This window comes from Anas acuta, chromosome 1 (genome assembly GCF_963932015.1).
Source record: "Anas acuta chromosome 1, bAnaAcu1.1, whole genome shotgun sequence".
In the NCBI taxonomy this organism is placed as follows: Eukaryota; Metazoa; Chordata; class Aves; order Anseriformes; family Anatidae; genus Anas; species Anas acuta.
Window position 1 is genome coordinate 121,465,705 of NC_088979.1, and position 27,149 is coordinate 121,492,853.

The 27,149-nt window shown below is 35.6% G+C and overlaps 1 protein-coding gene across 13 annotated transcripts in view; it reads left to right on the forward strand.

Moving 5' to 3' along the window:
- Positions 1 to 27,149, forward strand: part of STXBP5L (syntaxin binding protein 5L) — a 191,437-nt gene that overhangs the window by 104,338 nt on the left and 59,950 nt on the right. For all 13 annotated transcript variants that reach the window (XM_068698430.1, XM_068698439.1, XM_068698432.1 and 10 more), the window contains 10 exons: positions 1,339 to 1,402; positions 8,271 to 8,354; positions 14,732 to 14,855; positions 15,563 to 15,641; positions 15,814 to 15,968; positions 17,167 to 17,239; positions 18,488 to 18,635; positions 20,217 to 20,284; positions 21,514 to 21,554; positions 23,584 to 23,801. In XM_068698430.1, coding sequence (XP_068554531.1) covers positions 1,339 to 1,402; positions 8,271 to 8,354; positions 14,732 to 14,855; positions 15,563 to 15,641; positions 15,814 to 15,968; positions 17,167 to 17,239; positions 18,488 to 18,635; positions 20,217 to 20,284; positions 21,514 to 21,554; positions 23,584 to 23,801 — 1,054 coding nt within the window. The remainder of the gene's footprint in view (positions 1 to 1,338; positions 1,403 to 8,270; positions 8,355 to 14,731; positions 14,856 to 15,562; positions 15,642 to 15,813; positions 15,969 to 17,166; positions 17,240 to 18,487; positions 18,636 to 20,216; positions 20,285 to 21,513; positions 21,555 to 23,583; positions 23,802 to 27,149) is intronic.

Sequence of the window (27,149 nt, forward strand, 5' to 3'; positions counted from 1 at the left end):
ATGTAGCAAAGTAACATGCTGCAGCTGTCTGTGGAAACATGATCTGACAAAGCTGAAGATGGTGGCAGGGGATCATGTCACGGAGAAGGTTCACCATGTGAATGTCTTGCCATATTGCCACTAGCTTTGTGTATGCAGCTTGCAGTAATGTTAAAACATTTGTAAAGGAATGGGTTATAGGGTAATAGGGGTATAAGGTATATATCCTTTTGGAAGGTTGTTCAGCTTTTAGGTGACTGCTTTGGAAAGGACGATATGGATTACTCTGAGTATGGATTACTTCTCAATCTTGATTTGGACTCTGGCTTGGTAGTATAAAATGTTTTGAGACCAGTTTTGCTCTAGTTCAGTATTTGAGCCAAAAGAAGAATAACATGGTTAATTTATGGAATTCCTTTGAGTAGTTTGGCTGGAGAACCTTGTTTTAATCTTTTTTTAATTTTCTTGCAAAACTTTTTTTTCAATTTGTAGCCTATGTCGTTTTAGATGTGGTCTCCAGGAAAACTTCATATGCCCTGCCATACCTGCCATGCCGTATTTCTTTTCCTGGTGACCATTGTTGACCCAGACATATAAATAGGGAGAGCAAGTCTGGATCCTTACCTGAACTTAGGGGGATGCTTGCTCTGACCCCAGATCCTAGGTGAAAGAAAGGTCCTGTGCTATGCAGCCATTCAAATAGCCTGAAGCTTTGTGGACTTGATGCTTGTCTCCTTTCTCTGTATGACTGCCAGGGCCTAAAGTTCTGTTCAGAAAAGACGGCAGTTCAAAAATCTTCAGAGATTTTTCTCAGAGAATTTTCAGAGATCTTCAGAGCAATTCCCCACAATTCAGCCTGTGGAGGCTCCCTCACTGAAGCACTGGGAGTATTTCCTGAATGAACTGCAGCCCATGGAAAGCCCAATCTGGAGCAGGTTATTAGTTACTGAAGAGAATCCAACAGAGACTAAATCCTTGACAGATTGGCCTTGAAATCGGGCAAGAAAGCAGGGAGGGCAGAAAGAGAGTATGGACAACAGAAAAGGCAGAAAAAGCTTTAGAAAATAGGAAAAAAATAATCTGTAATAGGTCAAAAAGTGAGATTTAAATTAAAAAAAAAAAAAGAAGAAAGCATTTATCTGTGATAGAGAATCTTTGCTTTAACAGGGCAAAAAGGAAGTACAGTTGAATATGAAAATGTATGGGTTATTTTCAGATAACAATATTCCCCTGTGGACTTTTTAGAATGGCTTTTAAATTATTGGAGATACGTGTTAACATACCTAGCAATTAAGGTAAGCATCTAGCTTTTCACGCAAAGAAAAAATTCACAGATTTGAATTGATTTTTATTTTGCAGATCCACAAAGACTCACCCTGGGCCAGTTGTACATTTAAGTGACAGCCCAAGAGATGAGGGAAAAGTGAGTACAACTAATGATAAAAAATATTGCAACATTTCATAGCCTTCATTGACCTTAGTAGCTCTTTCTCTTTTCTTTTTCACTAATTATATTATCTGCTTTCATTATATATTTGTCACTGTTTTCCAGTTTTTAAGAAAAAAAATCTTTGGACAATGTTAATGAGTAAAAATCTGTGATACAGACAACATCCTTTGAAACTTCTAGCCAGTCAAAATTGTTTTTATTAAATAAATGTGAGTTTTGCTAAAGTAAGAATTGACTAAAAAGTGTGTCAGGACCTTGGTATTTGCAAAAGCATGCTATAATGAAGGCGTTACGGTAAGTTCTCATAAGATAAGTCCCTTCTTATGCAAGAATAATAATGATAGCAACCCCCATTCGGAACTTGCTGCCATTTGTGAGCTGCAGAGAATAGCAAAGAGCTGTCAAGAAGTGAAAGCAAAACTAGTAGTTAGAGCGTTAGGGTTGTGATTGATACCATCAGGAGGCAAAATCTGAGTTGGCTTTATTTCTGTGGTATATTTTCCAAAATGAAGTTTGATTGCCAGAATGCCAGTTTTATCATAACTGTTTCTATTTCTGTGGTGCTACTGTTTGTTTTTTTTTTGTTTTGTTTTGTCTTTTTTTTTTTTTTTTTTTTTTTTTTAGCATTTTGCTAAAATGCTAAGCTATTTAACTATTTTATGTTTTTGATCACTTTCACCAGTTGCATTTCAGCGAGTATTTATAAGGGACTGCATTTTACAAATGGTGTATCTATTTAACAGTGTGTCTCACTTAAGAAACTGGTAATAGTTATTGGAAACTAGAAACATTCTGAATTTCTGTTACTGCTTGTAAATACAGTTGCTTATTGCACAGAGGACACTTTGGAGATACCTGGGCATTGATGAACTACTGGCATACTAACAAGGCTCTGGCAACAGCAAAATCAGGTGGATCCCTATTAAAAACAAACATCAGAAGTTTATGGGGAGAAAGAATAAGGAATGCAAGACATATTGAAACCATCCCAGTGCAGCTGTTTGTATCATTGATAGATTGAGGGTGGCGTAAAAAACAAATTGGTGCTAACAAATTACTTGCAGATTTACAGAATGTGGAATCGGCAGTTTGATACTTACTGGAAAATATCAGTAAAAGGTACACAGAGACATAAGAGAAGTTTGAAGCACTTAATCAAAAGACAGCTCCAGATGAACAGATACAATATTAGAGAAAAAAATAAACTAAATTTTTCGACTAATTCACATCAAACTTTGGTTGAAAAAATAAAAGGAAAAATCAGACTTTTTTCAGAAAAGGGAAAAGGAAAAAAGAAAAAGAACCCAAACTTCTGGGACTTTTGCTGTTCAACATAGTTATAAACAACCTAGAAAAAAGTATAAGCAGTAATGTGATAAGGTTTGCTGGATCTTAAGGGACTGAGAAACTCAGCAGCAAAATGGCAGGTTAAATAATATCTTTTGCTGAGTATTCTGTGTAAATAGTGGGAAGTGATATGGAAGGAGGAAAATAATATTTCTAACTTTACATATAAAACAATGGGTCTGAGCTGATTATTACTGTTTAGTATCAAGATCGTAGAATGATGATTGATAGTTCAATAAAAATACCAGTTCAGTGCTCAGTAGAGATCAAAAAATCAAATCACAATTAGGCACTATTTGGAGATGAATAGGGGAGAAAAAAAGAAAAACTATTGCATAAATACGTAGTTGACATGCCTGCTGAATACTTAGTATAGCTCATGTCTTCCTATCTCAAATGGAATGTAATCACACTAGAATAAATTCAGAGAAGGGGCAAAGTTTTCTATATGAGGTGCAACTAAGCCAGACAAGGCAATTAATTGTGGAAAGCAGCTGATTTTGATCCTGAGTTTGAAAACGCCAGTTGTTGCAAAGAGGGTAGAAAGAGTTCATAGTTTCTTTCAATGCAAACCCTAAAAGGATATTGTCAGAGATCTAGAGACTCTGGGTATCTGGCAATACAAGTACAAGTTAAGACAGTTCAGACAGAAGCTTTATGAATTATGATCATAGTGAGGGAACATTTGGACAGCATCTGCCCCTCTCTGCCCCGTCCTCTGCCAAGTGATTGCAGAGACCCAACCTACATACTGTTTCAGAAAAAGAAAAGAAAAAAAAGTGAGGAAAACCAATCATTCCGATGTTGACAAAGTTAGGTATCCATCCGTGAGAGGGATGGACTCCTTTAAGTAGCTTGTTAGCTGCCTCAATTCTGAGGCAATAAAACAGTGAATATGTGATGATATGCAAATAGCTTTTGGTGAAGGCTATAGGAGACTATAAGAGGATAAACTCAGTATCGTCTTAGCTGAGAAGTGGGGATTTGGAATCACAGCTTTTAGTTGAAACAAACGCTCATTTTGCTAGGAAAAACTTAGCCCAAACTCCCAAATCTTAAATATTAATAATTTTGCCACCACAGTATCAAATGAAGCTGAAAGAAACTGGATTCCAGACAAGCCATTTAAGTGCTTTCTCAAATGTGCAATGGGTAGAAGCTATTCCAAGTAGTGCTGCAGGTGCTAAAAGTGTATGTGGGTCACATGGGGGAACAAGAAAAGTTCACACAAGAGAAATCAATGTGAGGGTTTTGGAAGAGGTTCACTAAATTTTCCTAAGATGTTATTAAAGATTATTTTAACTGGAGTTATGTCTAGTTGAGAAGTTGGCTATCATTGAATCAGGCTGTGAGAATATGTGAGAGTATAAATACTCGCCTTCCTCACACACTGCTCTTTGATATTTCCATTTGGCTATTTAAGTACAAGACCTACCTGTTGTGATAAGTAGACCTCTTGCTTAATTCGGTAGAGCTGTTCTTAAGAAACAGGTAATAGAGCTGTTGTGAGATTCACTTATCTTGTTTAGCTCCTCAGCTTCAAGTAGACCAAAGACCAGTGAAAGGTGTTGGTAGAAGAATGCACACTGCCCAAATCACTTTGTGAGTTGGCAGCAGATACAAGTATTCTTAACAGATGCTTCAGAAATTAAAAAGTGGGTAACACTTTAGTCATAATCATTGCTGGAAATACGGATATTCTTGTACTCCACAGATTACAGTTCTGGGCTTATTTCCCTGAAGTAAACAAGTAGCATTCCCCTATGGGATTGATGCACTCAGTTTTTGAGAGCCCCAAAACACGGACAATTTTTTCCAAAGCTAGGACAATCATTTATTTCTTTTTGAAAGCCAGGGGAATTTGTGTGCCAGCTGTATATTCATTAAAAATAAATAAATAAATAAATAAATCCTAAAAGTTCAGTAGTTGATGACCAGTTTTTCTGTGCCAAAAGAGTGAGTGTAATTCCAGAAGACTTCTGCCATTCAAATTTTTTCCAGAGTGTCCTCCAGGCAAACTACCAAGGCAGATTTTGGAGACAGTCTCTGTCCCAAATCTAGCAAGCAGTGGTTGGAAGACGACAGAGAATTTGGGCATTAGTGTGCTACTTAAGAGCAATTTGGGGACCTAGTGATTAACTTCATGAACTGTGTCTGCCAAATCAGTGAGTAAGTGTACATTAGGAACAGGCTGAAGTACACAGACATTTGTAAGTGGCAGAAATGTAGCAAACAGGATTTTTCTTGCTGACACAGAAGAAGATATTAACTAAAATGATCTGCAGTTTCCCAGCAACTAGAGAAAGTTTAATAGGAAAAAGTTTAATGTTATTAACTATTAGCTGGTGGAATAAAGTTCCTATCTCTGAGTCTGTGTTCTGAGATCTAATAACACCTAAATATAGTGTGCATTTGGCAGGCTTTCTTTTTTCTCCCCATGGCTGTTTTGTGCTACCAGGGGGCTGGCTGGCATGTACCAAGATGCAAGATGCTGATTGGAAAGGAGAAATTTCCCTTAAACATCATCATCAAAAACATTTCAGGAATAAGGATTTATTTAGTCAGAATGTGGAGCAACTCCACTGGACAAGGAAGGTTGTGCCAGGATTCCTCCATATTTTAAATTCTATGCAGCCTTCTTTATGATTCTTAATCATATTAAACATGATAAACGAGGTGTCAGAAACACAATTGGGATTTTTTTTTTTTTTTTTCCCCTGGACTCCTTTTACACATATTTATTTTTCTTGTTTGTCTGTTTTCTCCTCCAACTGCATTTATGGGTGTTTTATTTTTCACCATATCGACTAGTACAGACATAGAGCTTGTCTTACAGATCTCTTACAATAGCCAAGAGGAGTGAGAACATTTGAGTTTTCTATGGTTCAGGCAGGTTAGAGTTCAGAGCATCATGAATATACTGGCAATGAGACCAATCACGTTCACCCTGATGGAATTCTGACTTTGTCATACCACAGGACTATTAGTTAAGCAGCATGGCTACCATCTGAGCAAATGAGAAAGAGATTCCTGGCTATGCAGCAGATCTGTTCATTTTTTAACTTCTTCCCTGAAATCACAGTATTTTTTATCTTGCAGTCCTATAGTGCCCTTGTGCATTAAGCATTTCAGCAACAGATCAGGTGGAAGGCTGTCCCTGACAGGAGGTATTTAACCTTTTTAGTAATTACCTGGAGTACAATATCGTTGCAAAAAGAATGATACAAATCAAAAGGCAAGCCTGCTGCACTTGGGAAAAAAGCTTATTATGAAACAGGGTCACATACTAAATGCTTTTCTATTCATTTCCCGATTATATTTGTATGAAAACTGAGATGGAAAGAATACAGGTAGATACAAACCAAACCCATCTGGTTTGGTACCCAGCTGTAATGCACTAGTGAAGACAGTAAGAAAAGCACTCAGACTCTGTAAGATATCCATTATCTACATTTTATTGGATTTAATATAAAAAGGAAAAAGATAAGATAGATAATCTTATGTTCCTGAGATGATGGGAGCTGCAAGTTGTACAGCATCAGATGGCCTCCAATAAGGACACAACACACTGCTGATCCCATCTGTGAAGAAGTTTGCCAGTATTTTGGTCTTTAGAGCTCTTAAAAGATTTACTTACAGATGTATATAAATATGTAGATATATTTTTATTTTTTTTTCAATTCTACTGTCAAGTAAAAGGCTGTTCAAATGAGAACATACTGGTTTACATTATCATAAAGACAAGGACACAAGGGTACTGCAATTACCATTACTAAGTGGGAGCTGCTTACAGGTTTCTCCTTTACAATTACCCGGCTAAGTTTATCTTGCAGTCAAAGAATATGTGGAGCACACCATATCACAGCACAGGCCTGCACATACACAGGTTAGCTGTTATGTGGGTCACTAACTCCTGGATATACAGTCATCTCTGTTTAGGATCACTCCACAAGCAGCAAAAGAAGTTGCAGTAAGGCACTTTGTACACTTCCCCAATGGCGATCTACCATGTCAGAATACCATATGGCATCCCGACACTGGTGCTATCCAGTTAGCTGTATGCTTTCAGAAAGGAATGTTGTTTTACATTTAGTCTGCTACAAAATCCCATATGGACCTGTCCAGAGACAAAAATGTTAAACGTTCTGGAATTTCTCCAAGACAGTTTGAATATTGTTCAGGAGTAAAATTCTTAAATAATCAAACACTGTTCCTATTCAGGTATTAAATATATTAACTGTAAGTCATTCCCAGATCATGTAATTCATCTCCACATAAAGAATACTCTCCTGGCAATACAGAGAATCATATCTTGTATGATTGAGAGACTAGAGTGTTCCTAGACTCTGTATGCAGCAGTATTGATGTATTGATGATATTTGACTTAGAAAAAAAATGATGTTTTGTTTAAAAGTCCAGCAGTTTTATTTTTAATGACATGCAAACTAAAGTGAGTGATAGCAAAGATTGTGGTAAGATTTCACAGACTAAAAGATAGCCTTGTAATTCTTCCACTCAGATTCTAAATAACTGTAAATTCTTGCCTGCAATCTGTGCTCCATGTATTTATGGACAAAGAACAATTGCAATTATCACTGCCAGATGTATAAAAATAGTCTAAAACCAAAATATGTGAGTCTGCCATTATGGTCGTTCCCAGTCTTCACGTCCAAAGACAGATTCTTAGGAAAACAGACTCTCTGGGAGGAAATTTGCAGAATGCCTAAGTAGGCCAGACATCATATCTTCCATAAGATCTGGAGTGCACTGTATTCAAATGAAGGGTACTCGCTATAGTGACAGATGAATAATTTAGTTCTTTTCAATAGAAATAAAGAGAACACATTGTGTTCATTCTTATTTTTTTTTCCTGAGCATTTTTTTCTCCTCTTTAATCTTTTGACAAGTCTTACTTTGTATGTCTCAGGTGTGCATGATTTTATGATATACTAATTCTAGAAGAAGTAAAAAATAGCATACTGGTTAGTTTATTTTCAATTTTGTAGAAAAGTAAGTAATTTATTTTCTGCAACAGGAGTTCTTCAAAATGTTTTAAAGAAATAGAAGGCAGGAGTTAAAGAAATATATCTAGCTGAGTGAGAGTTTAATCTGGTGATTCTTTGGTTTTACGTTATTTAAGTAATCTCTTGGGTGTCAAACTGTTTTCCCTTCAACCTAGGGACAAGGAAAATAAGAGCAGAGAGGAACATGGTATATTTGTATTTTTTTCAACAGGTATAAAATTGTGAAGACTATCCACATACATATTCTTGCAGGAAAAAAAAAAAAAAAAAAAGGTGTATAAAGCATGTTTTATTTCCATATCAGAACTTGCATTGTCAGTCATGACTAAACTACAGTCTTGCACTTGGCATTTTCTTTTTATAGTGCTTATATATTTTGAAAAAGAAAATCTTAAAACTCTGAAGTTCTTCAATATCTGTATATGCCTTTTTTATCTGAAAGTATAATTGTGTTTGTTTCCCTCCCCCAGCTATTGATAGGCTATGAAAATGGGACTGTAGTACTCTGGGACTTACGGTCTAAAAGAGCTGATCTAAGAGCTTATTATGATGAGGTAAGCAATTTCCATTAATTCGGAAAAACTGTTATTCAGCAGTTTGTCATATGTCTTATCAAGCAAATGGATATTTATCTTAAAGTACTGCTTGTTCTGGTAATACTGTTTGTGCTCTGCTTTTGAGCAACTTATTGACAACAGAAATCAAAACCTGAGATCTCTAGTTGTACTGCATTAGCCTCTTTTGAGTGTACTACAACAGAATCTCTTCATCTTGATTCTGACAAGTTCATGTGCTTCTGTGTGGGGTTCCCCAGTTGAATAGAGTATAGCAATGAGCTGACCTGAAATACAGCTACATGAGGAATTTTATTATTATCTTTACTGAGTATTACTAGAATATCAGCATGAAAGCCAAATTACTTCGTAGGTCTATTCATATTACCCAGTATTCAAGAGCTGTGTAAAAATTTTTCAGAATTGTATGCTTACTTCTATCAGAATATTGACTCTTGCTGTTTGTAAGCAAATTGTATCAAACACACATACAGTTCTTGTATCAATAAACATGTTATTTCAAAAATAAATATGTTCTTATTATGAGTTTTGTGCTGCCCTTAGAGAAAAACTTGCTTTGTTCTACCAACCCTTCTGTAAGTTCGCCAGGGATGAGTATGCAACTAAAACTGAAGGTAGCAAAGGAAATTTTGTTTTAAGTTATCCAGGCAGTAATTGGTTTCTTGTAGCTCTTTTTCGTTGTTTTTGTTGTGACAGTCAAGTTGTGACAGACAAGTGACAGTCTGCCTGTGCATACATTTGTGAAAATGCACATATTCTATTCCTTGAGATTGGACCACTTTATATGGGTCTCTTAAGGGGGTGCCTGTTCATTCACTGTCTTCTCTTGTTCTCAGGAAGAGAATACATAAAAGATCTTCATAATACCATTTCCGTTCTTTTTAATTGCTTGTTGAGACAGAGTGGTTGGGTGTTGAATATTTCTTGTGGTTTAATTGTTCCACATTTTTCAGTACTGTCCTCAGGAATTGTCTTTGTGTTGTTCTGTTTGTTTTCTTTAGTCATTTGCTTTCCTCCTCAGTGGTTACTTGCTGTGTCATTACTCCACTTTGTTCAGTTTAGGATGGCTTGCTACTGTGTACTGACGTACTTTTAAGTTTTTTCTGCTGTCTATAAAAGGGCTGTGTGAACTAGCTACTGTAGTTTATTCCAGACTTTCAGGCTCCAGATTGGTAATGTTCCAGATCTGCTAGTATTCCTCTAGGAAATCCCTAGAAAGGTTTCTTTTTAAATCCTGAGTTATATAGCTTTTATGAGTCACAAATGGTTAGTTCAGCATGTGTCACTTGGTATTTGGCACCAAAACAAAAGCTTTCAAACCCGAGCCTCTTCTTACAGAATGGTCACCTAAGATCAGAGTCCAGAAAACATTGTTTCTGCTCCCCTTCACCATTCTGTGTGGACTGATGGAAGTGCTCTGTGCCCCATGATATCTGACCAATCTACTTGAATTGTTGTTCTGGCCAGCCAATTGCAATTTCACGGTATCTGAGGTTTCACATAAAGTGCTGTAATTGTTCTGTACCTTCCTTGAATATCAAAATGCCTCTCTGAATAGGGTATGAATGAAATTAAGCCAGACAATTTTTTCTTATACCATTATATTTTCTTTAGCACCAGTTTTGAAACTGATGTAGTCACCGTATTAAATGGTGAAAGAACTGGGAATCTCATCTAACTCACCACTTGCTCTTCTGGCATCTCTAAGGACAGTCAGATGTCAGTGTCTTTATTTGGCCTATCAGTGGAGCAGGTTCTTCTGTTCAGTATCCAAAATTTTCCTGGCACCAGGCTCCTCCAAGGAAGAGGCACTTGGAGCATAGAGTGAGAAGCAGGTTATTTTCTTGTCTTTGATGCATCGTGAGTGTTCATCACCAAGGCCAGTTTTTTCTTCTCTGTAATCTTCTTCAGATAGGTATCCAGCTTGGTAATGTCACTCAACATTAAGCACAGGGTAAGCACCCTCAGGACTCCATCTAGATACTCATCCTTCCACAGGATCAAGCCTCAGCTGGTTTTCTCCTCAGTAGGGTTGGATTCCTGTCTCCTCAGACGTGTTGAGAAGCAGGCTCTCTGTTGTTATTCAGATCTGTGGAACCAGTCACTGTGCAGCACAGGAGCAATAAGTTAATGGCAGATATTTTTTATACTGTAGGGGAAAGGAGGCTTGTAACTGATTGTGTACCCATGAATCTAAGTTGTTGTGTTTTTTTTTTTTTTTTTTAAGTTCAAGATGAGAACTATATCTGCTGTAATTCAGTTGTCATAGAGAGGGATAGTCTCCTATGTCATGACTTTAAAGATGTTTAGTATAGCTACAGGAAATGCTTCCATGTGATTGTCATTGAGAAATGTTAATAAAAGGTCTCTTCCATTCAATATTTTTTCACTATGTTGAATGCTGTTTTTTTAATTGAGTAGTGGACACTCAGCTCAGATGGAACAGGTCCTTTTTCTTTAACATTCTCATTTGAACAGTTGGCTAACAAAAGGTTCATCAAGAGACATTGGTTCTTATTCCACTAGGACATCACCACTGTGCAATCTTGCCTGTCCTTTCTAGGTTGCATGGTATTGTCATACCAGTGTGGTGCTTCACATCACATGAGTCTTGCAGTCCTGGATACATGACATATTGCAGACATCTCCTCAGACTATGGGCAATCTTATGACTGTGCAATTAGTTGTTTCCTACAATATTAGCAGGATCTGCCCAATACTTGCAGAAATATGTCCTTTCATTTTCCTTGCCATCCAGATCAATGTCATGGGTACATTGTTCCTAGAATAAACAGCTCATTTAGATAACCCAGTAGCCTGTAAGTGGGGGACCTGAGGACTCTGCCCATTGTTAACAGACTTGTAAATGAAGCATTTACAGCTGCATTCCCTACCCTTTTTTAGTCACGCTATACTTACTGTCGTGAAGGCTGGAAACCTTTCATACATAAAATGTCTGCTTCTTCCAAGTGATGGAGGTTCTCACCAAGGATCAGAAAGGCTGTATAAATTGCATTATCTGGAACTCCTCTGCTGGGTGTTCTTATAAGCCTGTATTTTCCCTTTCAAGCTTCTCCCTGGTACTCATGTTTTACTCACTGGAGCTAAAATTAGTCCTGTCTCTCTTTTAGCACTACTAAAGACAAGTTAGAAGCTGCCTCAGCCTATCAACTCCTTATACAAGGAGTTTCAGTGTGCTCTTCTCTACTGTGACAAAGCTTCTCAAGAGACTAAAATGTTCTCACTTGTGAGACACTTGGTGCCAGAGTGGAGCTTAAACCTGCTGCTTAGACCCTTTGTCTGCTCTTTGAGTTGTCAGATGCAAGTTTGTGTTTTGGTGTGATGATGACTGTCATCTTGCCAGTGGTGATCATTTCTCTTGAGTATGAGATATTCAGGCCCTTTCAATCAACGACCCTACATGATGCCCTCTATAAAAGGCTCCTATTTCAAACTATTTCCTAAAGTCCTTAAATTTTATGTCCATAGAACGGTATAAAAAGAAAGTACATAAACAAATGAGATACTTCAAGGTATCTGCAAGTTATTACTGATAGTTGGCAGACCCCCAAAAACCAACCATCTTCTTATGCAGGCTTTATAAGTTTGACAGCTTGTGTCAAATCATATTCAGAGCTTTCTATAGCATAGACACCATCTCTCATTAGAACACATCTCCCAAAGGAAGCTGCAGAGTTCTCAGAGACATTTGACAAGCGACATCTCCCTACCTTTATCAAGCACTATGCCATTATGGAAGCATCAAATCTGATGCAGCCCTTGCTGTAATGGTCCTGTAGTACTACTAATACAGAGGATTCTTAAGACTTAAGTGATAGGATGAGATTAGTATTGTGCTTGTTCAAAATATGGTTAAAAGTGGTTTTAGAGTACCCATCATTTCTTCTCAGTGGAGTGATTTTTGTGCTCAGGAGTGAACTGAAATGGTGTTGGGCATGCTTAATTTTAGTACATGCTGAGTATGAGAGAAGATGGAGTATGCATGCAACCACTGTTGGTATTGCAGGAGAAACATACCCAATCTGGAGTGATATGCTTTATGTGTACACACTGTGTGAACATTCACATGAATCACCCACTCTGATGAACTCTTGTTCAAAGTAAATAACTGCTCGTTTTTTGTGAGGATGCTGAAGAAGTGGATCAGAATATTAGACACATTCTAGCAGAGAGAAAATTAGGGACACTTACTCATTGCCATCATTCAGTGTTATTCATGACTCCTAGCTGAGACCTCCAAAACAAATCCTAAGTATTTCTTGATCATTTCAGGGCAGTCTATCAGGTGAGTTTGAGTTGCTGCTATGCCAGCTGTCTGTGACTATAGGAGCATTCCTGCTCAGCTCCACTCAACAGTAGGCTTATGTTGGCAGGTGGCACCTAGCAGCTGAGAGGCAGTTTAACAGGCAGCAAATTTCAGCTGCTAGTTACTAGCTCCTGCTCAAGCACAGTTAGCGACTGTAACCATGTGAAATGTTTCTATGTGTGATAACACATCAAAAGCAGATTTGAATTTGGCATGATAGCAAGCATGAATAAGCTCATGTCAGAATTAATTTGCATGAGGAGAGAAATGCAGTAGTTCCCACAGATCTAGGGTTCTTATTAACCGAGGGCAATGTCGTTGGCCTGTATGTGAGCCATCTTTCTGTGTTATCTTTTGTTGCTTAAGTTGTAGTTTGATATCTTACGGGTATTTGAGAGGAATTTTCTGACAACTCTACTCTGGTAGGTGGAAGTTTGAATGACATCCATTATGTCACTTGAAGGTAAGTATCTAGAGTTCACAATGTTTCTGCCCAGTTTTTTGAGTCTTTATTGGCTTGTCTAGCTTACCAGTGTGCTAGCTAACTATTCATATACAAAGCAAGTCAGATTCCTCCTGGGGCATTCCTCCTCCATCTGGGACATCTTAATGCAAATCCTGGTTTGTGGCTATGTTGTCCAGCCTCAGAAGCTGAGTAAAAGTTCTGGGAAGGAGACACAGCTTTTTTTTTTTTTTTTTTTTCTTCCCTGAAATTCCCTTCAGACCCTGAGCCATTACCAACCATAAAGATCAATATACTTGTTAAAAGAGGAAGACCAACAAGGAGTCTTGAAGAGTGACCATCACCACTTAATTTCTGATCAACTTAGGCAAAATTGATATGAACAACTCCAATGCTGACTAAATACCTAGACATAATTTTAAAGTGATTTGAATAAACAAGGTTAAAAAAAAGAAGACACACACACATGCAACTGTAAGCATTGTAAGCATAATGTAAGCAAAATGGAAGCATAACTGTCTTTTATTTACAATTACATATAAGTATATTGCATTTTTTGCTATTCGGCAGCTAACAAGGGGAATAAAATCAAGTGAAAATTCAGGGAATTTCTGCTTCTGAGGGAAGTGTGTGAGAAGCTGTGGTAATCAAAGAAGCAATACTTTGTTTTGTCAGAAAATGTCTTTTGTCAGTTTCTAGGATGCACCAAAAAAAAATTGAGGACTTGCACTGTTATCCTTCCAGCTTGTTTGATGTAATTATGGATAATGTCATTATTTATTTTACATGCCTAATTCGTGTTTGAACTTCTTGATATCTTGTGCTAGTCAGTTCCACTAGTTATTAGTGAATTAGTGAGAATGTTTTGTTAATTTTCTAAGTGTTCCTTTTTGGTGTACCTAACATTCATTATACGTTACTTGCATTGTGCATATAGGAGTATGACATTACTTTTCTCTGAATCACTATCTGTTCCCAAATTATCTTACATCACTGTTTTTGTTTTTTCCTATGTCAATGAAACAATCCTAGTCTTTTATTTTATTTTGTATTTAAATTAAGCATCACAGGTTTCTGTGTACTTTCTCTGAAACTTAAGTATGTGGAGGAAAAACAATTCAAGAATAGAGTACTATTTCTACTTTTCCAAAGAAGTCTGCTGGGAAAGCTTGTGTATGTTGTATGTTACCTGTAAAAACTGTTGCATAGCATTCTCTGTACATTTGACAAATGAAATACTTCTAAGAGCTATCAGACATATTATGATTGCACTGTATATTGTTCATACACTTCTTGCTTAACACTGTTTCCTCAATTTTAGTCTGACACAGTAGAGTTTCTTACATTCTTCTGTCCTTTTAGCATTTATAATGGATTGTTTTTGCTTGATTTGCAATAGATTACAGCCATTGGTTTCTAAAGTGTTGGTAATGGACTCGACAAACAAAATCAATCCCACTGTTGATACACGGTTAGATTAATATAATCCAAAGTCATACATCAAAATATCATTAGCGTAGACAGTGTATTCCTTTCCAGTCTCAAGTTCTTCATTCACTTCTCCAGGCTATTCATTCCGTTGCTTGGCACCATGAAGGGAAACAGTTCATGTGCAGTCACTCAGATGGAAGCTTGACCCTGTGGAACCTGAAAAGTCCCAACAGACCATTCCAGACCACAATCCCACATGGTAATTTTGATAGTAAAAAAGTAAAACAAAGAAACAGTACAATGTTCTCCATGTTGTTTGCTAATGTCTTTGTTTATTCTTGAAAACAAGCATAGATTCCCCAAAGTAATAAAAGCAAAATTGGTTTGGTTTCGTTGTTGTTGTTTTGGGTGTGTTTGTTTGTTTGTTTAGTTTACAAGCAACTTTTCTTTGACTGGAAGAAAATACTGAGCCAGAATTAACCATGATCCCATGAATTTAAATGTACACTTCATTTAATTTTATCCTTCAACTAGTTACATGACAAAGCATGTAACAGTTTGTCAACAAAAGGAATTGAGTCAACCTAAATATGAGTTAGGAAAAAATCAACCTGTTTATAGTCATTCTGTGATCAGAAAAGGTATACAGTTGGTGAAGTTCAATAATTATTAACTGTGTCATCCTCTTCAGTAATCTGCATAGCTTTTATATGTTTTTGAAGGGTAGTCTCTAGTCCTTTAAATGTATGTGGCAGTAAAAACTTAAAGCCATAATAAATGTAATTAATTTAAATAAACTCATGTATTAGGGAAATAGGTATTAACACTCATCATCTCCTGTAGCTTTCGAGTTCCATTCTCTTGCTGATTATACAGTTGCTACCAAGTGTATATTTTATTTTGGTAGCATGATAATTTTATTATCATGATGTTTTAATACAGTTTTCACTCTCTTTATTTCCTTAGGAAAAATTCAAAGAGATGGTAAAAAACCCGAATCCTGTAAACCAATTCTTAAAGTAGAGTACAAGACCTGTAAAAACAGGTATGTTTATAATTCTGTACTTAATTCAATGTTACATTCCTGAGTTAATAAACTGCTTTCAGAATCTTCCCCTTTTTCTTTTTGCAAAGATATTTTTTAAAGACACTAAACCTATACTGTAAACTTCTATGTGTGTAAACTTACGGTTGCTATGTTTTTATATTTGATATAGTGAACCGTTTGTGATATTTTCTGGTGGATTGTCATATGATAAGGCTTGTCGAAGACCAAGTCTAACAATTATGCATGGAAAAGCAATTACAGTTCTTGAAATGGATCACCCTATAGTAGATTTTTTAACTCTCTGTGAAACCCCATATCCAAATGGTGAGTACAGTAAGCAAAACATATTTACAGAAAATACAAATGAAGCAATCTTCTCTCATTTCTTAATTCCCATCCAGGAACTTCTGTTCTCACAGTTGTCTCCATCTCAAAAAATAAAAATAAAAAATCACTGAAAGTAACTGTAACTTGTTTGCATTCTCAATATAGAAAACAAGTAATCAGTTGACAATAAAGTATGCATAAATCTCCAGATACAAGTTTGAAACACATGGACTAGTGTGAGGAAATATTGCTCTTAATCAAACATATGTGCGTATATATTTTAAAGTGTTTTACTGCATATTGTGGGACTGCCAAATGCTGAAGTAAATTCACAGAAAACTCCAGAAAGTAACATTAGAAAAGCTGTAAGTAAAAAAGAAACTAAATTTAGCTTTTTAATCCCCCAGTGAGTGAAGTAAAATAAATCTTCTATACATAGCTAAATCAACTGCACATTAAAAACAATGGCCTATGTTTCAATGTCATGGAATAAATTTAATTTTCAGTAGCCTAAGTTAATATGGCATTTCATTTACCTGTGGCAAATAAAGTGACGCTTTCCAGTATTAACATTTTGTAGGCCCTCCCCCTGATCACACACTATTATTTAAATATTTTGGTTTGACCTGTTACTTACAGCCTGGTGTAACAACAGAATGCCAAACACCATGCATTCATAGCTGGCCTGAAAGGAGACTAAGTTGCTGTCTGTTTACTAAGTGTTTTGGCATGAGTTATCTCCAGAGTGTACTCTGAGCTTGTACATATTGGAATGGCTTGCTGCAGTTGAAATTGCAGTTTTAATTTCATATTTATATTTTTTAATACTTTTTTCACTATGTAAATTAATAAATGCAGAGACAAACTATATGTTCTTCTAAAGAGTGTACAGAAGGAAGTAACTTTTCAGTATCTGAACTGAACACAGCAGACTTACAGGAGTATTATGAGAATTATGTGGCTGGATGTAAGCTTTTGTTATGAAAAGTATTTCCTAGGGGGAAAAATCTTTAATAATTATATATAATAAATTATAAATATTTCTCTAATTGCACTCTCGATCACAAATTTTCCAGTGACCAACTGTAACTCATCTGTATTAAAGAATAAAAAATCACACATATACGTAACTTACTTGATTAGAATGACGAATGGAAAAACTCCAGGTCTTTCATATTTTATTCTTCTCTTACAGAATTTCAAGAACCCTATGCTGTAGTTGTGCTTTTGGAAAAAGATCTCATTGTTGTTGACCTGACACAAAGCAAGTAAGTGTGAAGTCTTGTATCAAGTTATTTATACTTCTTAACTGTCTAGCAGATGATAAAAATCCAAATGATATCACGCAATGTCATTTTACTATCCAAAATCATTAACTCTTGGTGTTAATTCACTGTATATGTTTACCTTCACCTAAAAAACTAGGATCAGCTAATTGACAGAAGTTTGATTTCAATTTTGGGAATAAATCTAAGCCTGTAACATTCATGTTACATTGATGTTAAGTGATTCTTGGTCACCTGCTGAATCATGACCTGAACTTGTGTGTTAGAAACTAGATTCAACCAGTACTTATATGCACACCTAACTTCACTAGATTCCATGGGGGCTACCACTTAGATGCTTACTCAAGTATCTTAATAAATAATGGCATTATAGTGGATCTATGGGATTCTTTCATAATCCATTGTTTGTTTTAAATGACAAACAATTCTTTCACATTGGAATCAACGTTAATACTAGAGAGTAACTATATATCATGAAATGTAGGATCCAATTCTTATTTCCTTTGCTGTGCATCCAACACTAACAGTTATGTATGTCCACATTTACACTGGTATAACTAACAACAGAATTTATCTTTAATGATTTGAAACATTTTAAATGAATCATATTCTGATATCATTCACTTTCAAGCTTAATTCCAATCATCTCAGCAATAGAAAATGGATGTAAGTGGAATCAGAGCAAAATTTCTTGCATTTTTGAATTGTGAATAACATTGTGTAATCTGCCAGAAGTGAGGCCTGCCTTCTTATTAGACAGTCCAAACTGATGCAAGTGAGAAATAAACTGAGATCTAATTCATCTGTTATTTCAATTGTTCACTGTAGAATCAGTAGTTTACCAACCCAATAAGCAAAACTGTTCAACATAAAATCCACAATTGTAAAGGTAGTTCTTAGGTCATAGTATACATGCATATTATATGTGTGAACCTGATGCTTCTAGAAAATGTATAACCTCTGTAAACTCATAAATAGGATTTTGAGGTGTTGGGAAATTTTACATTAAAAAAAAAAAAAAAAGAATTCTTGTCACAATACAAGAATTTTTATATCTTTACTAGTTATTTTTGACACTAAAACAATACATATCTTTAAAAAAAATAAGGGAAAATGTACTTTATCAGTAATGATTTTACTTAGATTGTTATACACTGTAAAATAACAATATGTCTTCTTATATGGTTTAGTGTATCACAGTGCTTCTAATAAATTGTCTTCCTTGACTAGTTTTCCAATCTTTGAAAATCCATATCCTATTGACATTCATGAGTCACCTGTCACCTGCACAGAATATTTTGCCGACTGTCCTCCAGATTTGATTCCTGTACTCTATTCTGTAGGAGCAAAACATAAAAAGCAAGGATACAGCAATAAGGTAAACAAAACTGATATATTTAAATAAAGAAAGCAGATATACAATCTATGTCTTTGAAATATCTTGCCAAATTATTTTAATTTTACTTCTTTAATAACTAATTTCAAATTGTCCAGCCAGCAGCTTAGAGGCAGCCTTCCTTCTGTGGTTGCTTAAATCACCATTATACAGGACTAAGGCTGATGGAGTTATGTCAGATCAGATTAAGTTAAAAGAATGCCATGACTTTAAAATTCAAATTTGTCTGAATATGTTATCTCTATCAAAGAAAGAAATAGTATATAAAATGAGTATAATGGAAAGCAGAAAAGCTTCAGTGGAATTTAAGGGTTGACAGCATTTTTATTAAATAAGGATATTAATTATTATTTTACTGAACTACTAAAGTCTTAATGAAAGAGTCTTAGAAATTCTACAAGCTGCAGAAATAAAAATGGAAAATGGAATTACTTTATAAGTTTCAAGCATTAATCTGGTTTATGTTTTGATTAGAAATCATAATAAACAAATTAAAAAAAATATTGGGCAAACTAGTCAGACATCATTAGTTTTCTGTTCATATTAAAAGAAATACTTTCCTTGGAGCTGTCTTGTTTTCCATGAACCGAGAATCTGGGCCCTATGTACTTCTTTGGGGTCTTGATTCAGCAAAGTACTTTAGAAAATATGTTTTTTCTTTCTTTGTCTTTTTATCTATCCTTATTTCATATACATAGCTTCCTGTACATTGCACCTGTACTCCTTGTACAACCTCTTGTCCAACTTGCTTTACTTGTGCATGTGCAAATACACACTCAGAATGTAGATAGCCAAACATTTGCCACCCACACATTTCTGTACCCACATGCATCCAGTCCATGTATTCTCAGAACCAGTTTGTATGCCCAGATTTTTCTACCCAGTCATACTCTGCACAAATCCTTACCCACTCTGCCCCTATGTCATCTGCCACATCCTGTATCCATATGTATCAAGTTTTCGGCACAGACCACCATCTTGCTTTACCAGCCTAGACCACAGAAGAGAGTGAGAATCTCGCCACTAGTAAACAAAACCAGAAAAGAGATGATGATTTCTTACAATCTGTGGAAGATGCATTCTTGTCTCATATCCCATATCATGATGCTCAGATACTTGTTTCCCACTTTTCTGGGCCAGCTTCTTCAGTAGTCTCCATCCTCAGAATAGATTCTCATTTCTATTCAGTATCCTATAGAAGCTCCAAGAGTCAAGAAATGTGAAAACAGTAGCAGAACTTTGTTACACCTTCCTCTGGTTCCTGTTTTGAATGTTTGCAGTGTTAGCTGTGCAGAAATCTTGGAACTTTGGTTGTTAACATAAAAGTCAGTTTCATAATCTGTGCCAAAATGTTTTTTAAAAAAAGAAAGAAAGAAATTCGAAGTCTTGATAAATATACAAAAATATTAAGAAGCTTTAAAAGCCTTGAATACTATGCATTTTCATTCCTTTTATAAGATGTATTGCTTTCTGCAAGAAGAAGTCTGCTCTTGAGTTTAAAAATCAACCAAGCAAAATTCATCAGGATTAGTTTTAAACTCTATGCTCTTGTTGTTCGTTTAGGAGTGGCCTATCAGTGGTGGAGCATGGAACCTTGGAGCTCAGACATATCCTGAAATCATTATTACAGGGTGAGAATGAAACTGAGGATTTGTTCTTTTAAATTGTTAGTGTCTAGAACTTTTAGTTGTGGGTTACCTATAAGTAAGCCTTGACCCTTGACAGGGTATATGTGTCCTAACTTCTTCAGTTGAAGTACATGGTTTTTCTTCTTGGTGCAAAGTCACCATAGAAATTCCCATTTGCTGTAGAAAACAGAGCTTTGTATTCAAGGATGAACTACTGTTAAGAATTACTGATTAAGGCCCCAGTTTTAGAAATTAAGTCTGTATATTTGTTAAGATGGAATCTTAGGAAAGGGGGATCCTTTGCAACAGAATTTTGTGGTTTTGAGGGCCATAGAGCAAAGCATTAAAAAGGGAGCCAGCTGTTCTATGCCTGTTGTCCTCTGGCCTTCTGGTGACTGTGTCTGGGAATTGGTTTCGGAATTCATTTTAATACCACAGGATTAGTGGGGATGTGGTGCACTGGGATGAATTTCACCTTTTAAGTGAGGGACATACCCATGAAAGGTTCAGATTGAAGTAGCAGCCCCATTGAGCAAATGCCTGATGTATTTTCAAGAAAACACCCTGAAAAGTACAACTCAGCCTTCTTGTAAGATGCATTCTGTGTTTTTTCTTCTGGTCTCAGCCATGCTGATGATAGCAATGCATTCGATAAATTGTTATAATCGATGATAGTCAAAAGCTGTCTTTTAAAAGATAAAATTATATGTGCAATAGTACTAATAAGGAGGATAAGAGATTATTCTAATTTTAAACAGAAGTGTCTCCTTTCTCCGACTCTACTTCAAGGAGGATTTTCTGCTGATAAAAACAATGCAGCTGTAAGGTATTAAGCAGAATTATCTTGCCCTCTGTCTTTTCGAAGTTAGATATACATGCAGTTTTTAGAGTGCATAGGCCTGATGCTGGCCCACTGCAAGGCCCAAAGTGCTGAATCTTAACCTTGGCATTAGTATGGGAATTAATTTTGTGCTGTTATGATCTTAAAAATCACTGGGGACTTAGTTCTGTATAGAAAATGCATCAAAAAGTATTTTATGAATGCAATCAAACTAGTAACAAAATATTTTCTTATGGTCGGTATATATGCCATTATACATTGTCAGTAAGGTATGGGGAGTTACCATACAAGTGAAATAGTTTTTCTATTTATATTTATCACTCACTGAAAGTAGAAAGTGTTTTGTAATTGCATCTTGTTTTAACACATTTAATTTTTATATTTTTTTAAGCCATGCAGATGGATCAGTAAAGTTTTGGGATGCTTCTGCCAGTAAGTTTCTGAAGTTCACTTTTATATAATGCTGACAAATCATGCACATGCACACACACATACATAATATATGATATTTTACAGTATGCATAATATCTCAGGTAGTATAATTAGGAATAGTCAGGAGATATTAAGCAAATTAGGAAAAAAGATTGCTAATGAGATATGTTAGAAAAGAGTGAAAGTCCAAGAGAGGGATTAAAACACCAGATCTGACATACCAAAATCTCTGAAGGAAGAAGTACTGGTAAATAATACCAAGGGCATAATCCTTGTGTGTATATAAAAGAGTGAGCTGAATTAGACCTAATGTTCAGTTTTGGTTTTCTTGTCTCTTCTATTCTGAGTACAATGTTGTCTTTTTTACAGATAAGTAAAAATAAAATATTAAAATACAATAATACATCTTAATTAAAGACCTAAGTCTTGCCCAGTCTCAAGATCCAGGAAATAATTAGGAAGCACTTATGTTCATCCTAGCAAGAAAAAGCTTCAGAAAAGTTATTCCATAGATTTTAGCTGTAATTGTAAATATCGGAAAACAGCATTTTTCCCTACAGAAAATACATATGGTACTTATTAGTAAAATATATTTATTTTTAAAGATGCATGTATTTTGGATGAAAGCAAATGTATTTTGGTTTAAATAACGTCTGTACTTCACAAGAGTCGGAGCAGTGTTGCCTTGTATTTTCTCCCCTCAGTAGTACTGAGATCTCTAGGTAGAACATCTCTTTCATGAGCTACAGTTAGAACATCTCTTTCCTGAGTTAGAAGTCTGGAAGTCTGTACTGGAAGGCACAAAATACTTTGCTTTTAGACATTTTTTAATTATTAATTTTGCATCTGAAAACACAGATCTGTGGGAGACAGGCAATTGCTAAGCCACTGAAGCAGTTTCCCAAGTTTATCTTCCCGAGTTTATCTCAAAAGCCATCTCTTACTTGCCCACGTGCAAGTGGTGCCCAGTAATTCGCAGATGCGTAAGGCATAGTCTTGCATTGTACTTGTGTCCCATGACTGTAATTCTTCCAGTCCTAGTAGGGGTAGGCCCAAGATGCCTGATTCAAAGCAACTCTCTGGATTTGATGCTGAGACTAAGGGCATCCTGAGCCCTCTTCCACCTCCACAAAACAAGGAAGAATGATGAATTCATTACAGAAGCAGTTTCTGCAATTTGTAAAAATTCATAATATACTTAAACTGAAAAAATAATAATAATTCTGTTGTCATCTGATTACATAACTAAAATATCACTCTTCATCTTTTCATTGCTTGTTACATAGGGTAGCTGGACTGATCTAGCATAATTACAGTAACGTGCATAACAGCTTTACCTTTATGTAAATACACACCCTAATAGGTGCTGGGCCAGACTGACTTTTTCTGACCTTATGCAGTGATTAATTAATGACACTGGTAAATTAATGTAAAAATTGTAAAAAACACAGCAAAGGGGAATGTCAATAAAGCAAAATGGGGCGAATTATAATTCCTCTGTTGCCTCCAAAATTTACAGTGCTATAGTTGTACTCTTGACCAAAGCTTCTGGATATTACGTTTTTATATGCAGGTATAAATACAGATATACTTGTTAGTCAGGAAATTCAAAGAATTTTAGAACTCCTGTTCTTGCAGAAAGTCTTTGTGTTGCCCAGAATATTTTCCTTTTTTTTTCCTCTTAATATGCTTCTTACATTTTCCTTTCTAGCAAGACAAAGGAAATGTTAGTTTCTCATCTCATTAGGAAAACAGCAGTAGCATCAGAACCATTTTTTTTAACACTGAGTATAATCTTGCCTCAGAAAGTACTAAGAAGTATTTCACAGACAAATATACATTTTGTAAATATCAAATACTTGTCCTACCAATACTGCATATCAGAATGTAATGCCCATCTTTTTCTCTTCTTAGGCCTTCACATGATTCTTTGTTATGCCACAACTGAAAAGAAAATGGGAACTGAAGAATTTTATAACTGATTTACTTATTGTTAATCAGTATTTTTATATGTTTTAATATATTCCAGTTACTCTACAGATGTTGTACAAATTAAAAACATCAAAGGTCTTTGAAAAACAAAAGTTGGGTGAAGGAAAAGCAACAGCTGAGATTGTGGAAGAAGACCCTTTTGCTGTTCAGATGATGTACTGGTGTCCTGAAAGCCGAATTTTTTGTGTGGCAGGAGTTTCTGCATATGTGGTTGTTTATAGATTCAGCAAACATGAAGTAAATACAGAAATTGCAGTAAGTCATTCATAATCTTTTATAAAAGAACATTTCTAAATCAAAGTGCTTTCTGTACTCATATACTTGAAAAAAATAATATCAAACTTGGTAAACATAGGTTTAGGAACATTCATTTTTTATCATTTTGAGGGAAATCTTGATCATACTTAAGCTGGTAATAAAAACATGATTTTTTGCTGTCCAACTCTCTTCTTTTTCACTTTAATAGTAAAATTCAGGATCGTTTTCAGATGTAGTTTGCTTTTAAGACTTTGATCACATTAAATCTCTGTCATACTTGCCTTCTCTAAAATACTGATGGATGTATGTTTTATCAGACAATATTGCTCTTCTTAAATTAAGTATTCAGTATCTTCAATTTATGTTCATAGTATTTGTCATGAAAGGGAACTGAAAATTATCACTGGCTTTTAACAAAATTAAGAGAGTTGATTTTTTTTTTTCTGACTTACACTGACTTTGTTTCCTCCAAAATAGACACTATTTGAAATGCTAGCTGATGTATGGTTAAGTCGTTGTTATTTTATTAACCACCATGATCCTCAATGTCATTCAAATATACCTTTTTCTGTCTTCAGGTCTTATGCAGTCACTTCATTTCAGGTAGAATCATACAGTTCATGTTCTTTTAACTGCACTGCAGTCATCTTGTACTTACCATTCTACAGCATGTCAGACTTTCGTTTAAAACTCCATTTCTTCACAGGAGCCACAACCACTTCTAACAGTGTGGCTCAACAGCACTTAAAATGTAAACCAATCTTTCTTTAGTCTAAAATATTTAACGGCAGACAACTCTTAAGGGAAAGCCAATATAAACATGACTGCCTTTCCTTCTGACTTTCCAGTTTCTGACACTGGAGAATAGTCTGCAACTTCCAGATACACTCTTTCCAGAAGGTCTTTCTTCATGTATGCTGGCTCTCAAAAAATCCCCATGGCTGACCCAAACATTCCATTCCATTTACACCTTCCCTGACAAAAGTTTTCCTTTTCACACTATTTTAATGTCCTTTAGAAAGTCTGTAGTTTTGGCCTGGCAAAAGCTTCTGTGCCATTTTTGGCCTGTAATTGTGTGCCAGTTGGTAAGGAGATTAATTACCAGTAGTTATTCTGCTTTTTTCCTCTCATTTTTCCACTAGAGGCAATTTTTAAGCTAGCTTGAGGCATCCTTTCAGGAAGGTTTTTAAACTAATGGACAGTAATTTCACCTTATTGACCAGTTCACACATAATGCTGCTAAAATCATTACATTTCAATGTTCATTTATTATTCCACAGCAAATGCACCTTATCTTTTATTACCTAACATTTATTTTCTTTATTTTCATGTCTTAGATTTTCAGCTGAATTGCAGCAGACCCAGGGTGTTCTAAAATATAATAGTGTGCAATTTAACAATTTCTCAGATTTCATCTGTACTTAAGAAACATTTATATAAGGAATTGTTCTGTGAAGAGTTGTTTTAGTATTATCTAATATTTTTTGGCATAGTCAATAGTTCTCCTAGATTTTGTGCATCCCTGAGATGAGCCTAATCTCGTTTCACCATTTTTGTTGCAAGCATTCAAGTCTTCATTCCTAAGTGGTGTTTTTGTTGTTTTGTTTTTTGTGTTGGTTTTGTTTCTTTGTTTGTTTGCTTGCTTGCTTTTTAACAAAAAGTACAGGAGCTTTTGTTGGAATATATACCTGACTTTAGCTTGCCTAGTGTTGTCTATATTCAGACTGAGTTGGCCAGCCTCGGGACTTTGCTGCACGAGGTGAGCCCAAGTTCTAGCCCTTAGTGTCTGTAGCAACCAGCCTGAACACAGCTTGAGTTCCACCTACAAACCCCAGCATTTTAATAGACACCATGTTTGACAGCAATCGGTCTTGTAACATCATTGCTATGGTGAATGGGAAGCATGGAGGCTACTCTGAGGTTCCTCCATGTAGCAGGGAAGTCCACTGCTGAACATGCCTTAAGGCACAGGCTGTTCCTGGGACTTCCTGAATATAATGTGTTATTTGTGTCATTCCATGTCAGATTCTGGAGACAAGTAGTATGCACATGACTCAAAGTCTGCTTTATATCCAACCTTGGAGTCGTTGCCATATAGTTACGTGAAAAGCATTTGTTGCTGTTTTATTATCTGAATCCATTCCATCCAGTCCAGGAAAGATATCTAGGTATATATTAAACAAGATCACTTCCTCAGTGATCAGACTATGATTCCTCTGTGAAGCTCTCCTTCAAAGCTCTTGAGAGGAATGATACAAAATAAGTTTGCAGTAGTTTGACCATAGAAAGGAAAATCAATGAACATAGTGGTTCAATTATCAAAAAAGATCTGTACAGTGTGTCAAAATAAATTGGTGCCACCATTTTTCCTTCTATGTGTAAGTGGGTGATAGATAGAACATAACAAAATGAATTTTAGTAGAAAAAGGAAGACACAAAGAAAAATATCCAGAGAAGAATTAGGCACTTCTAACATGGTCAGCACAAGAACATATTCTTCTCATACCCTTCCCTCGTAAACATTAAACAGCATTATAAATTGTTTCAGACAGCAGCAATTACTTCCAGAAGATTAGATTTTCCTGAACTCGATATTTCACTCTTTCAAAGAAAATGTTGTCCATAGGCTTCTTAGCTGATTCAGGCAAAAAAGTGTGTATAGATTTTGCTTGGAGGAAACAAAAGTGAAAATTTGAGAAAGGACATTTTCTCTTCTGATTGAGCAAAATCGCTTCTTTCTGAAATGTTATGTTACAACACAATGGCTGAGAAATAGGCACATCTTCAGTGTACTGATCCTTATCTCCTGATTTTCATACAAATTAGATAGCTTCTTTATGCTGCCATCTTGATTTTGGTGAAGATGATGTCTCAGTGAGAAACCACTAAGAAGGAGATCTACGTTTATAATTACATCTGATCACTTCAAGAAACCAGCACTGAAATTACTATTTAGCTAGTATTCCCAAGACCTTAACTCTTAGAGGGCTGTACTTTTTCTTTTTCTTTTTCTTTTTCTTTTTCTTTTTCTTTTTCTTTTTCTTTTTCTTTTTCTTTTTCTTTTTCTTTTTCTTTTTCTTTTTCTTTTTCTTTTTCTTTTTCTTTTTCTTTTTCTTTTTCTTTAATTAATAATTTTCTAGATTTCTTCTTGGATAATTTGTGAGGTAGAAAGAATTACCCAATATTTATCATGATTTTTTTAGATGATTTCTTACATAGATTTGAGCTCCCTGCCCAGTTTCCCCTGCTTTACAATTCCTTCAGTTAAAATTTCCTGAATTAGCGGAAAGAATTGAAGGATGGTTAAGCTTGGTTGGTCTCCTTTTCCCTATCCAGAGATCCTAG